General features: G+C 37.8%; 2 protein-coding genes and 2 non-coding genes across 5 annotated transcripts; 3 read left to right on the top strand and 1 right to left on the bottom strand.

The window, feature by feature from the left end:
* Positions 1-501: 501 nt before the first annotated feature.
* Positions 502-6,309, bottom strand: rab13 (RAB13, member RAS oncogene family). The gene is made up of 8 exons (XM_039805553.1): positions 5,757-6,309; positions 5,019-5,079; positions 4,626-4,686; positions 4,424-4,501; positions 2,670-2,759; positions 2,330-2,395; positions 2,117-2,167; positions 502-1,995 (listed from the first exon to the last, which is right to left on the bottom strand). Exons 1-8 carry the CDS (start codon positions 5,878-5,880, stop codon positions 1,924-1,926), a joined length of 603 nt encoding a protein of 200 aa, XP_039661487.1. The 5' UTR covers positions 5,881-6,309; the 3' UTR covers positions 502-1,923.
* A 1,047-nt stretch (positions 6,310-7,356) lies between these two features.
* Positions 7,357-11,885, top strand: rps27.2 (ribosomal protein S27). 2 transcript variants are annotated; one of them, XM_039805551.1, is made up of 4 exons: positions 7,357-7,483; positions 7,992-8,100; positions 8,603-8,713; positions 10,732-11,885. In XM_039805551.1, exons 1-4 carry the CDS (start codon positions 7,478-7,480, stop codon positions 10,758-10,760), a joined length of 255 nt encoding a protein of 84 aa, XP_039661485.1. In that variant the 5' UTR covers positions 7,357-7,477; the 3' UTR covers positions 10,761-11,885. The 2 variants fall into 2 exon arrangements, with proteins under 2 accessions (XP_039661485.1, XP_039661486.1); XM_039805552.1 differs by lacking the exon at positions 7,357-7,483 and adding an exon at positions 7,556-7,848.
* Positions 8,393-8,525, top strand: LOC120563211. Its single transcript, XR_005639927.1, has one exon. It is a non-coding gene; the product is annotated as a small nucleolar RNA SNORA13 (small nucleolar RNA).
* Positions 9,508-9,639, top strand: LOC120563203. Its single transcript, XR_005639921.1, has one exon. It is a non-coding gene; the product is annotated as a small nucleolar RNA SNORA13 (small nucleolar RNA).
* Positions 11,886-12,760: the final 875 nt, after the last annotated feature.

Here is a 12,760-nt window from a genome sequence, read left to right as displayed (position 1 = left end):
TGGTTAAAAGAAAGCAACGGGGGTCCTAGTAGTTAGAATGAGTGTCCCATATAGATGCCTCGTCTAATTTAGGGCTATGTATTAACCAACACTGTGTCAACAGACATATTACCTTTAGTGTCCCTGAGACACAAAGCCTTCTGCTATATAACTGTAAGCTGCCTGTAAGCTGTCTTTATTTTGGTCTTAAAGTAAAACCGTAATAAACCTGAGTGGTTAAACAGCCATAAAATAACGAGTATATTTCTAAAACAGATCAGCAATTATCAAAAGTTGTAGGCTGAGCCCTTCATACAGAAGAATACAGAATAATAATACAAAACAATAGGCTACCACATCTAATGCATATCTGTCAATCCTGGCTGGGAGAGGGATCCCTCCTCTGTTGCTCCTCCTGAGATTGCTTCCTTTTTTTCCTATAAAAAGGGTGTTTTGGGTTTTTTGATTTGTAATTTTGGGCTGTATAAACACAATTGACTTGATTTGCCAACAGTTTCAAACTACAACACACTCATCATGTTTATTGTTTAGCAATTTTATTCATCAAGTCTGTAAGCTACATACAAAGTCTTGTGGCAGGTCTAAAAGACACTGAATGTGAAAGAAATGCATAAAAAGCAGATACAGTAAATACAGTATGTCGGTCCGGATCATATCTGCACCTTTAATCACAGTCATTTTGAATGATCTGAAATTGCCTGAAAAGGGAGCCTGTCTTGTCAGATGTAGCTATGTGTGGTAGTGTTCAGTGAGAGATTAACCAGGCACTTCAGATAAAAGGCAAGATCCAACAATTCAAAGTGAGGTACATGAGAGCCCTGCTGCTTCCCTCACATCCTGTCCATTCACTTCCTTTATCCATCATTCTTTCATCTCTCCACTCATCTTCTCATATTGCACTTATCTCTGTTACTATCATCCACATTCTCAATCCATTTATCTGTTAAAATAAAGCTTTTTACCACCTCTGTTTGTTTCAGATTCAACTCCATGCATCCATCAACTTGCTTAATTCATTAACCTGAAGAGCATGTTCCAAAAAATGTCTATGCTATAGACTTAAATGGCATCTGTTACTGTAGATTCTGTTGAATGATTTAAAATATTGTACATGATTAGAATATTTCAGCAATTCACAAATGATAAGAACATAAACATAATGAAATGTAACTACAAACCTTGCCAACATTTAATCATGTTCAGTCTATGACATCTCTGCAATATATTTATAATATGTGGGGAAAGAAATTGCTTCCACTGTCTCTCATAATGACACTGCAAGAACCAAAGATGTTTTATGACTTATTAATTAATCAATTTTGTCCAGTATTTAAACCATCAAACAGAATATATAAGATGCCTGACCAGAAGACAGAAAACACTTTCCATCAAACTCTTCCTCTGCAACTGAGCCCCCATTTTGTTTTACATAGCTACCCAGTTTAAAAAACACAGATAAAGTTATTTAAAGACAGTAGGCAGTGCTGTTGTAGGGATGACAATGTGGCGATAAGCCAGAAAAATACAAGGCGGAAATAGAAATGTCCAGCTTAACTAAACCTGATGGTAACTCCTTGGTGAAATATTGTGCCAGGTATTTGTTTGGAGTCATAGGACCTACACTTTGCAACATTTTCATGACAATAACATTATCAGAGAAAATGTGGCAGAAAATACGTTCAATGGTAAATACAGGCACAATCATCTCAATAAAATATCAGCACAAAGGAGAAATCCTTACTACGCTTTTGGGGAACAAAAAGTAGTTTCGGTGTAAAAACTTTTAGAACCTGTATGTAATGGATATGTGAGCCCACCAGATGGAGACAGAAAACCTGCTGTACGGTATTTCTCTCCCCAGTAATACTGATGTGCTCTTACATGTTTATGGCACTTTCTTACGTGTGCTGGCCAGCGTCATATCTAGAGAAGAACACATTTGGAGGATTTCTTCTCTGTATTGCTCGTGATTTTCACCTCTCGGCCTGTGGGGCCCTGTCAAACAAGGAAATACAGATAAAGAGAGGAAATTACAGACATATCTAGCATAAAGTCTTATGTTCAGGGAGGAACTAATGCTTCAGTTTGGTAGTTTTGGTATTATTATATAACTTACTGGTTTCTTGCTGGATTTCTGTAGTATGTCACGTGCCAAAGACAGAAAGGACTAAAGGAAACACAGAAAGGTTAAAAGAGTGAGATAAAATGAAAGTTACCTCTGCAGCATTTGTAGCAAATTAACATATCATAACAAAACACAACCAAGAGCCAAAGTTTAATGAGGTATGAAGACAGTGTTTTGTTAGTCAGTGGTTACATTCCGGCTCACCTCATCCACATTAATGCTGGACTTTGCACTGGTCTCAAAGAACCTGATGCCATGATCTTTTGCCAACTGTCAACAACAGACACAGATCACATTCAGGATATGGTTAATAATCACTTCCTGCTTCTTATCTAAAGTAAATGCAAAGTGAAAACATCAAAAACTTGTGTGACACATTCAATCCCTTCCTCAAACAATCACTCCCTCTTATATTTAAAAAAAAGAAGAAAAAAAGTCAACAATGAAGCCTTTGACTATTACTACTCCACTGACCACAAAACTTTAACACTAATGTAACAGCATCACGTAGGAAATAGTTACGTCTCTTTTACGATCATCTCACCTTTTCTCCTGTCTCCCTGGAAACTTTCCGCTTTGATTCAATGTCACACTTATTGCCTAGTAACATTCGACAGACCCCAGCTGATGCATTCTGGGAAAGAGGGAATGCAGTCAATTGATTAGTTGAGTTCTTTTCTACAAGAAAGTTTGCTCAGCTATGAATATACATTTAAGAAGAGATCAAAGCGAAGGAAAGCAGACATCTTTCCATCAAGTCTGAACTGAACAACCAGAATAAGCTGCACCTACAGCAGCTGCTATGCAGGAAACTGTCTCTATATTTAAGACCAGGTCAATGAAATGATTAGAGAAAATGATTAATTAAACACAAATTAGGCAAGTGGGTTGTGACATTGAGTCTTTACTAATTAACAAAGATCTAGGACATATGCATAATTTGGCTATGCAGAGAGGATTCTCTGTGTGAATGAGATGAGTGAATGTGTGAGTAATGCATTCAAATAGAGCTGGGCAATATATAGATATTATATCGATATCATGATATGAGACTAGATATCGTTTTAGATTTTGGATATCATAATGTCGTAATATGGCTTAAGTGTTGTATTGTAGTGTGTGTGTCAAAAATGTCATTGTATTAAATATTTTGTGAAAGCACCAATTAGTCAACACTTCAATATCATTGCGGTATCAATATCGAGGTATTTGGTCAAAAATATCGTGATATTTGATTTTCTCCATATCGCCCAGCCCTACATTCAAATTTCTTTTTTTTATTACATCCTTCTGTTCCCACCAAATCAAATTAAAAAAAAAGTTTAATTTAAAGCCCTTCCAGATAAAGGGTTAGTTTGCCTGGTAGTGTTAAGCCTGGAAGAGAGTTTAGATTTGAATACTAAGGTTTTTGAAATATCTGTCTCTAGATAACACTTTTGAGAAATCTTTTTGCAAACCGTTTTGAGTACAATCAAATGTTGTTTGATGACAAAGAACCAAAGAATGACACACACTGATGGTCACTTGTAATGAAGTTTCAGTTCCTTGATCAGTAAGAAATTATTTTACCTGAGCCAAACATCAATGATAAAGCAACTAGAGGTGTCCTGGTAGAATAGTGGTTAAGACCCATACCATGTAATGTGATCTCTCTCATGGTTTCATGTCACTACTCAACTGTCAAGTATTGATTAAAGCCAAAAATGGAGAAAAAAATACTTTGAAAAATAAAAATAGAGTACAATTTAAAGTTTGAGAGATTATTTGGCTCCTTCTCAATCAAGATGAATCTCCCCGGAACCTTCTGCTGCCTCTGATACAAAATGGAGCTGGACAACAAATACATTTAAAAACTTATATCATTGTAAACTAAATATATTTGGGTTTTGGACTGCTTTTCAAACAAATCAAGACATTTGAATACATCAAGCTGGGCTCTGGAAGTTGGATTTTTAATTATTTTCTGAAATTTTATAGACAAAGCAATTAATTAATTAATTGAAAAAAATAGGTTTAACAGGATGACAGGATTTAACAGGATTAATCGATAATGAAAATATTTGTTAGTTGCAGCCTTAATTTGTCCATTAGAAAGATGAAAACTAGGGGTAAGAGAGGTGTGATTTAGGTGAACTAACCCTTTAAAATAACCAGTTGTGCAATGATGCTGCTTCGTTGTTGAGGCAATCAAATATTCTTACATACTCATGACTAATACATAGCCAACTGACTAAGCACTATTTTTTTTTAAAGTATTTCCTGATTATCTTTGCAATGACTAAGTGGAAACAGTCTCACTTCTTTGATGCTCTTCATCCAATTCTGGATGTTCTCGTAGGACTTCTCGTCTGTGATGTCATACACCAGGATGATGCCCTAACACAGAGACAAAGAGAGAGGATTTAAAGAGTCAGTCAAAAGGTACAGAGCGAGCACAAAGGGACGGTGATGTCAGCCATGATTATCCAGTCTGCTTGTTCTGCAGGCGTCCTGTGCTCACCATGGCTCCTCTGTAGTAGGCTGTTGTAATGGTCTTGAACCTCTCCTGCCCTGCTGTGTCCCTGCACAAAGCACACACAGTCAAAGTAAGACAAATGTGCACTGATGCATGCACATCATGCAAGACCTTTAAAATATAACTGTCAAAAGATAGTCCAAGTTGCAGGACGATGCATTTAATGTGCATTTTGCACTGCTATAGCAAGCTGAATCCGTTGTATGACATAAAGTGACTCTGTGGCGGCCTGTGTGATAGATATTTGGACAATAAACCCTGTCATAGTCAAGTCCAGATTTGGAGAACAGGAGGGAGGTTCCCTCTTTTCTCTCAGGAAAAAGAGGCAGAGAAAAAACAAAGAATTTCCAGATAAAGCAACCAACTGTCATCTCTTACCAGACTTGGAGTTTCACTTTCTTTCCCTCCACTTCAATGGTTTTTACTTTAAAGTCAATGCCTTCAAAAAGGAGAGAGGAGAGAATAGATAGACAGAGAATTAGTTAAATACCTCAGATATGACCTAAAACCACACCCGCACGCACAAACACACACCACACAATATAGGTCACCTTCCCTTACAACAGACATGTGGGAAAGGCGTATACAACCCTGCAGGACACACTAACTTTGAGTTATGTTTTTTTTTTTCTTCCTTCTGGAAGGACAGACAGACAGACAGACAGCTAGGGTCAGAGGAGAGGGGTTGTCCTGAAAAAAAACATGCATGCCAGAAAGCAACCATTCTTCTGGGAACGTCGAGATGGTAAAAGAGATAGGAATGAGGGTGGGTGGACCCTCTGAGAGCCAAGTGAGAGGAATGAGATCTGAGGGAGAGATGGGGGAGATCGAGGGTCAGGGAAGAGACAGCACATATTCAACAAGTTTAAAACATTCAACAGGAGAAAAAAGTAAAAGAAGATAAGAGACAAGAAAAAGAAAAGAGAGAGCAGAGACTAGTTCAGACATGAAAGCAGCCTGTGAAACCAGTTTGTAGGCTACAGCATCAAATTGAGGAAGAATGAAATGTCAGCATTCAGCAAAGATTTGTCTCACTCATGCCCTAATGCCAATCATAAGTTGGTGCAAAAATGTCGTTGGTTGGAAGGCAAACATACATACACTGTAACAACGTACCTATGGTGGAAATGTACGTGGAGTTAAAATTGTCCTCAGCAAAACGAATGATCAGACATGTTTTGCCCACTCCGCTGTCTCCGATGAGTAACAATTTGTAAAGGAAATCATACTTTTTCGCCATGGTTGGAACTGCTTCTTCAAAGTTAAAGATACAAGGGGAAAAGTTGGGGCTGTCCCTTTCCGAAAGTTCTTTTCATCGACTCAAGTCTTCAAAATCTTTGTTGTAATTGTGATTAAAATGAAGCAGGCTTTTAAAAACTCCATGTAACGAGTAGATCCTCTTTTCCTTTTTTTCCCGGACTTGTCACCGGTAAATTCCGATCCCCCTCAGTGCCTCTGCGCTCTGTTTGGACTGCGCTGGATAAAGAAACAACTCCATCCAAAGTTGAACTGTATACTGCCGATCAGTCTTCAACACCAGATCTATTCCAGATTAATTTAGCTTTCATCCAAAAGTCAATATCCCTCCGTGGTGGCTACGTGTTTTTTCTGCCTCCAAAAAAAAACAGATCCCAGATCCGGTGAGTGACTACGTAGTGTGGGAGTGCTTCATCGGAGAGCGTCTCAGACCTGCAGGTACTCAGCATGAACACGAGATGGCGCCGTTTAATCGGAAAACGAATAACATACCTGAGGGGACTTGAACAAGAGAACGGATTTCAAGTAATTATGTTTAACAGTAAAAACTAAGTCGCCATTACAATTCATTTAAGTTGGTGTAGGCTATGATCTATAGGCTATGGTATTGGAACAATTCGACACATTACAAATAAGACTAATTCAAATATTAAAGTAGGCTAAGTCATAACATGCAAATTGACATTTAATCAGAATCACAACCATTTATACAGGTTTATGGCCAAGTAGGTTTTCACATAGGCCTACCACGAACTTAGCTTGGTGTTCTTGTGGTGCATAAATATAAATATATACAAAGTAGGAGAAAATACAAGTACCACAAAAAGTAATCTAAAATATGAGTTTGCAATAACAATATATATCTTCTAGTATAAAGAGCTGTACAGCTCTGGTTACTTTTATTAGTTCAAATAAATAAAAAAATGAACCAGAGATGATAGGAGAGATGGAAAAATCCCCCTGGCTCCATTTGTTGTTAATATTTTTTATTAAATAAAGTTTGCAAATATAGGAAAAAAAAGATCCTAACTTTTTTTTTTAAAGTAAAAGAGTAACCCTAGTTTTATCAGTCTATGGAGTACATACAAAAGCTATTACATTCGGCCGTTGATGTGATTGATTTCCGTGATTGGAGCTCAACATATGCTACATATGAAGTAGCTAAGTGGACACTAGGCCTATTTGAACTCATATTTGATAGTCAAACATGTTTGGAAATTGAAATGATTTACACGTCTGTTGTAAAACCTATGCCTGGATACATAACTGACTATTGTTAAATTCTACATGAAAATAAAATTAATTAATTGTAAAATATAAGACGCCACCACGTGGTGTTTTATAACCAAAAGCTGATTTTTTTTTCGTAGCTTAAATTTCAACAGGTAGTTGAATGTAAACACCCACAAATGCCCCAATAAATCAACGCTTATTAAAAAATAATAATAATTTAGAAGATCCTCTATGCTAAACCGTCTCTGATAATATTTGTCTTCTTCTTCCTCCGGATCTTTGCCCGTCAGCTGAAGGTTTCCGGTGCGTCGTCAGTGATTTTCCGGTGAGGTTCCCAGCACGCAGACATGCCAGTAAGTACCTCCGCGGGGTTTCTAGTAGCCATCAGTCGTTAAAAAGTGTTTTGTAGGGGGGATCTAATACGATACGAAAGTGCGTTTTGTTTCTGTTGGAATCAACGCTTTGATTCCTGTGATTTAAACGTAAAGATGTACAAAAGCACGCAATATGGCGAGCACGTGCAACAAAGCAGCCCACGCGGGCTCCCTTTATGATCACCAGTCACATGGAGGTCTTTTTAATGCGTTAAATATCACTTTCTGAAGATATCTTAGTTTATCCTGTGAATACAGTCACCGTAACGTTGATTGCACTTTTTCTCAGCATTTCCTCATATTTCCTCTCATTGGGGAGAGAGAGATCTCGACCTTTGCATCCTGTAGGCTAATCATGATATAAAGTTTTAACTGACCAGAAATGAAATGTATCCTTATATTTCAGTTATTTCTACACTCCGTAGATTATTTTAAATGAATGTAGACTAGTATTCAGCTAAACTGTTGTCTTTAAAATTTTTTCCAGCTTGCAAAGGATCTTTTGCTCCCGAGCTCTGAGGAGGAAAAGAGGAGACACAAGAAAAAACGCCTCGTTCAGAGTCCGAATTCCTATTTTATGGATGTCAAATGTCCAGGTCAGTTTGTTTATGTAGCAACCTGGCCAAACCCTCCTAGATCACTTAGATAATAGAGAAGTACATTTAAGTGCAAAGTACACAAGTACTGTGCCTAACTACATCTTCATATTCAAGTATTGAGACTTAAGACTTATTTGAGGGAAAATGTGTTAACTATTATGAAAATACATTGGAGTAAAAAGCAATGGAGAAAATTTGGGCTCAATAAAAACAAAATAGCAGCTACAACATGATCTTAAATTTAATTTAAAAATAGAGCCTAATTGTATTATTTGTATTAAAAAATATTTGCCTTTATGTGTTGCCCTTTCATTGTTCCCTTAGTGATTGGGGTGTCAAATAAGGCATACAATGACACTTGTGACTGTCTGGTTAAATGAGTTTCAAGTGACTCTTTTACACAAACAGCTGCAAGGACACATCAATAACCAAGAGTGCATTGGATAATACAATGGTTGGCTGTCCCATCCAATGATTTGTATGCGTGTGTTGTGTGCAGGTTGCTACAAGATCACCACAGTGTTCAGCCACGCTCAGACAGTAGTGCTGTGTGTCGGCTGTTCCACAGTCCTCTGCCAGCCTACAGGAGGGAAAGCTCGCCTTACAGAAGGTAAGCAGCGTGCGTAGTGAAGAAACTGTCTACCTGTTTCAGTGACTATATATGTAGCACTACATATCCACATAAAAAAACTTAAAAAATGCATACAGATACATGCTGTAGCTGTCACTTAGAGCTTGGGCGTTTCTCGTCTCGTCACACCCCTAATTATAATATCTAACTTGCAACACATGACATACATCGACAAGGCTGGATTACCCGACAAAGTGAGCAACCTGCCCTAGAACACCAAAAGCCCCAGGTCCACTATATGTAAATTGTATTTTGGTAATTAAATTGATAGCAAATGTTTGCATTTTCAATTTTTAACCTGCACCTGGCCTCTACCCAAAGCTTTGGCAGTAAAATGCCCCAAAACTCAATATTCATTTGGCCCTGTTAGGTTGGGGATCAGGTAGCAGAACTTTGCTGTACAATACAATCCAAATTTTGATACCGTCAGACCTCCTCCCTATTTTATATTACCATGACTAATTAAAAATGATGTCGTAAGGCTCAGGCAGTGTCACCAAACTGTTGGCTTGTGCCCCGTTCAGAAACTGAATACTTAATACTGAAACAATAATAACATAACAACTTACAAAAAAACTACTTTCTCCTCCACACATGACAACCACACATAATTACATAAATTATATTTAATATTTAATCCTTGTCTCCTATATAAGTGCATTGCATTTTTTTTAATGACTGTATTGAAACTGATACCGTTATTTTTAAGACCCCGCGGTATACCGTATTACCGCCCAAACCTACAATACACATCTAAGTGACACCTTAATATTTGCCTTTGTGTTGCCCTTTCATTGTGTTCTTCATGAACAGGGTGTCAACTAAGGCATACAGTGACTCTTGTGGTCGTGACAGAAATTTATCATCATTGATCCATTTCTACACAGTCGACTGCAAGCACAAATGCTCTTTTGTTCAGGCATTTCTTTCGACTTCTTTCAGCAAGGACAGCAGGACGTGGTTCAGAATAGCTAATCCTTTGTTCTGATAAAAGACTGATCGATTGCTTCACTCGTCGCAGTACGTTGAAGAAACGATGATACTGTATACAGGGTGTTAGTGAATTGGTTGAGCTAAAGGTCAAGGTTTGTTTTAACGAACGCTCTCACCGTCCCAACCCTGTCCTGTGCGGTGTTGCCGTGGTAACCAAGTGCTCCTCAATGTGCTTTGCTTTGAGTTACTATGGGTGCAGCTGCAACACTTGGCACTAAAACCGTTAGTTTGGAGGTGATTTAGTCTTTGAAAAGGCAGATAGCAACGTGACTTTTAGTGTTCTCTTATCTGTTGTATCTTGTCAGTGCGTGTCAGTTTATACACCGTCCCTGTTGCTTTGACTGGCTTTATACCGTTAATCTCCAATAAAGATTGTTGATGCACTGTCTACCTTCATAAAGGTGACAGGGACACATGCACTCAGCTGTCTGTAATTAAACCTGGCTTAAAAATCTTAACTTTGTGAAGGTTATAATATTCAGTTGTTGAAAGTTAATTCTCAGCCTCATAATAGCAGTTTTACAGAAACACCCCGGCAACTCTTGCTAGCTCTCCGCTGCTTTTTTTAGCTGCATGTCAGTTTACCACAGTTTAAGTTAAGTGTTCATTCAACTTCATGGAACGTTGGAGGCTGTACATGTAGTTTATGGTGCTGTTAAAAAAATTATTTAGTGCTGTTATGAAGAGCTGTAATGATTAGTCAATTTAATAAATGAATTGGCAACAGTCTTCTCCAATGGTAAAGTGTTTATCTTTGGGTTTTGGATTCATTGTTGCCCGAACAAGACCTTTTTGAAAATATCTCCTCAGGCTTCAGCCCAAACAGTTAATTAATTAATCAAGAACATACAAGACCGATTATTGTAAATAATTGTTAGTTGCAACCCCAATTGTGTTGTTTTATACTAAGAGGTAAGGGTGGACAAAATATTACATATATATTGCATAACGTTTTTGTTTATTTTACTTGTATATTCAATCGGTCTTTCTCCATCTTTCCTCAGGATGCTCATTCAGGAGGAAACAGCACTAGTTTGACCAGATGTGGTTGGACACAGTTGAGGAGGAGAATGAACAGCGCTTGATGGACATCAAGTAACACTGCCATGGAGCTGATGAAGCATTTAGGGAAATGAAGAGCGGGAAAACAAAATCATGTAATATAAGACGTCTCTCTACAGAATATACACGGAGAAATGCTTGGTGTTGTTGAGAACCCCACCAACACCACATCTCCATTCATTCGTCTCTCTTAATAAACTTAGGTTGTTTTTTGGTAAAAAATAATCATGCATGATTGTCATCCAGTTTCTTTTTACCTCGTGAAGGTTATTAGGTGTCATTTGTCTGGTAAAAGACTTGTCAGCTCAGGACTCCGTAAAAATGTGCTGGTAAAGATCAGGGCATTTGAGGACTCTGGTTTCCTCCAGGTGTACAGATGTGGTGCCTCGACAGTTTGTGGCGAGTGATTTGCATTTGTTTGCATTATACCCTCAATAATTAAGCACAAACAATTACAGGGAGGTGACGCTGCACGATGAGCCTTGCAGATATCGTCCACTATTTGCCCCGCACTATATATATTTATGCAAGTTTCCTTTTTAAAACAAGACCGGTTCTAGGAAAGGCGACACTGAAATAGCAAATTACATCAAACTGTCCTTAACTACAGTTGTATTAAATTAAAGCTGCACTCAGTGTAATTGAATGTTATTTGATGTGTTAGGGCTGGTAATTAATTTGAAGGTAGAAAATGATGTCAGATGTACACTCTGAATTATGGTTGATTCAGGGAAAGTCACCACTAACTCTGCTTCGGTTTCCTGGTGTATGTAAATCACAAAATACTGATGTTGAAACTAAATGTCATGAATGATTATGGTTGTGACTTCACATGTGCTTGCGAGCTTCCTGTGCAAATGATAAATGTTGGATGAATTCTTGTGAAGTTGCAAAAAACAATCCCATTGGCTCCCAGTTTACACATAGCTGTAGTTCAGGCATTAGGCTCTGGGTGACTGCATTGAGTTGTACATTGAATGAAGAAATAAATTCAGCAGAGGGAGTGAATGATAACTTTGTTGTTGCTATGGTGACATTTTTCTTACTTGCTTGTATATTGGATACGGCTTAAAAATAAAATCATGATAAATAATGATTCTGATGTACCTCCTGGTAATTGAGTGACTAATACATTACAATTTAGTTTCCTCAAAGGCCTTAGAAGTTCCTGAAAACACTTAAAGTCTAAAATATTTTCTTTTGCTTTCTATAGACGGTAATGTTAGTCACAAAATGTTTTTAGCGGATTGTGTGCTGTCTGGAGACAGACCTATAGCAAACGCTACTGCAACCTACAGGAACTATGAAGTTCATTGTTTCATAATGGGCAAATCGAGATTTTTGCAAAAACTAGAATGCATTAATAATTTCTAATTGGTTAATTCATCCATCCATTTTTGCCGCTTACCCGGATCCAGGTCTCACCAATGTAATTGTATCATTAGGAATTATTGATATATACTGCTGGGAAGTACTGAAAAAATGTGATATAAATAATTCTAGGCCATGTGGTCCCTAATGGTTTTTCATCATACCCTCATACTTAGCCGGTATGACTGAAACAGTAATAAATTGGATTTTATGTGGTATTAAAAGGGTTTTAAAAAGCCTTAAATTTAACTCGGTGAATGCTGCAGAAACCCTGTCAATCACATTATTACCCAAACCGATTGTATCTAATGAAGGACAGGATTAGGACTGAACCCTGTCCAGTAAGGTGGTGACAGGCTATTGAGGAGCTCTCCTGTAAGTCTCAGGGCTCAGACAGCAAGCTGTCCTGCTACGGCTACGGCTGTGGGAATGAGTCAATACTAAATCGAGTATAAAGATTAAACAATCCAACTAAAGTGAACCTTTCCTTTGCAACTTTCAAAGTCAGGTGTCTAGAGATGATGGCAGCACTACAAACGGCTTGTTTTGTCGAAGCAGAATGAATTCATGTCGAGACTGTAGATGCACAGGTTTAAAACT

The sequence above is a fragment of the Perca fluviatilis genome, chromosome 7 (assembly GCF_010015445.1).
Source record: "Perca fluviatilis chromosome 7, GENO_Pfluv_1.0, whole genome shotgun sequence".
NCBI lineage: Eukaryota > Metazoa > Chordata > Actinopteri > Perciformes > Percidae > Perca > Perca fluviatilis.
Note: the sequence above shows the minus strand (reverse complement) of the source record. Positions and strands in the feature narration are given on the sequence as shown.

What these genes read in the sequence shown, in the direction of transcription:
- rps27.2 (XM_039805551.1), top strand. An exon ending in TATGGATGTCAAATGTCCAG is followed by an intron (nt 8,101 to 8,602) that starts GTCAGTTTGTTT and finishes TGTTGTGTGCAG; the next exon opens with GTTGCTACAAGATCACCACA. An exon ending in GAAAGCTCGCCTTACAGAAG is followed by an intron (nt 8,714 to 10,731) that starts GTAAGCAGCGTG and finishes ATCTTTCCTCAG; the next exon opens with GATGCTCATTCAGGAGGAAA.
- rab13 (XM_039805553.1), bottom strand. Translation starts at nt 5,880, where the DNA reads ATGGCGAAAAAGTATGATTTCCTTTACAAATTGTTACTCATCGGAGAC. An exon ending in CACGTACATTTCCACCATAG is followed by an intron (nt 5,080 to 5,756) that starts GTACGTTGTTAC and finishes TCCTTTTTGAAG; the next exon opens with GCATTGACTTTAAAGTAAAA. An exon ending in CCTACTACAGAGGAGCCATG is followed by an intron (nt 4,502 to 4,625) that starts GTGAGCACAGGA and finishes TCTCTGTGTTAG; the next exon opens with GGCATCATCCTGGTGTATGA.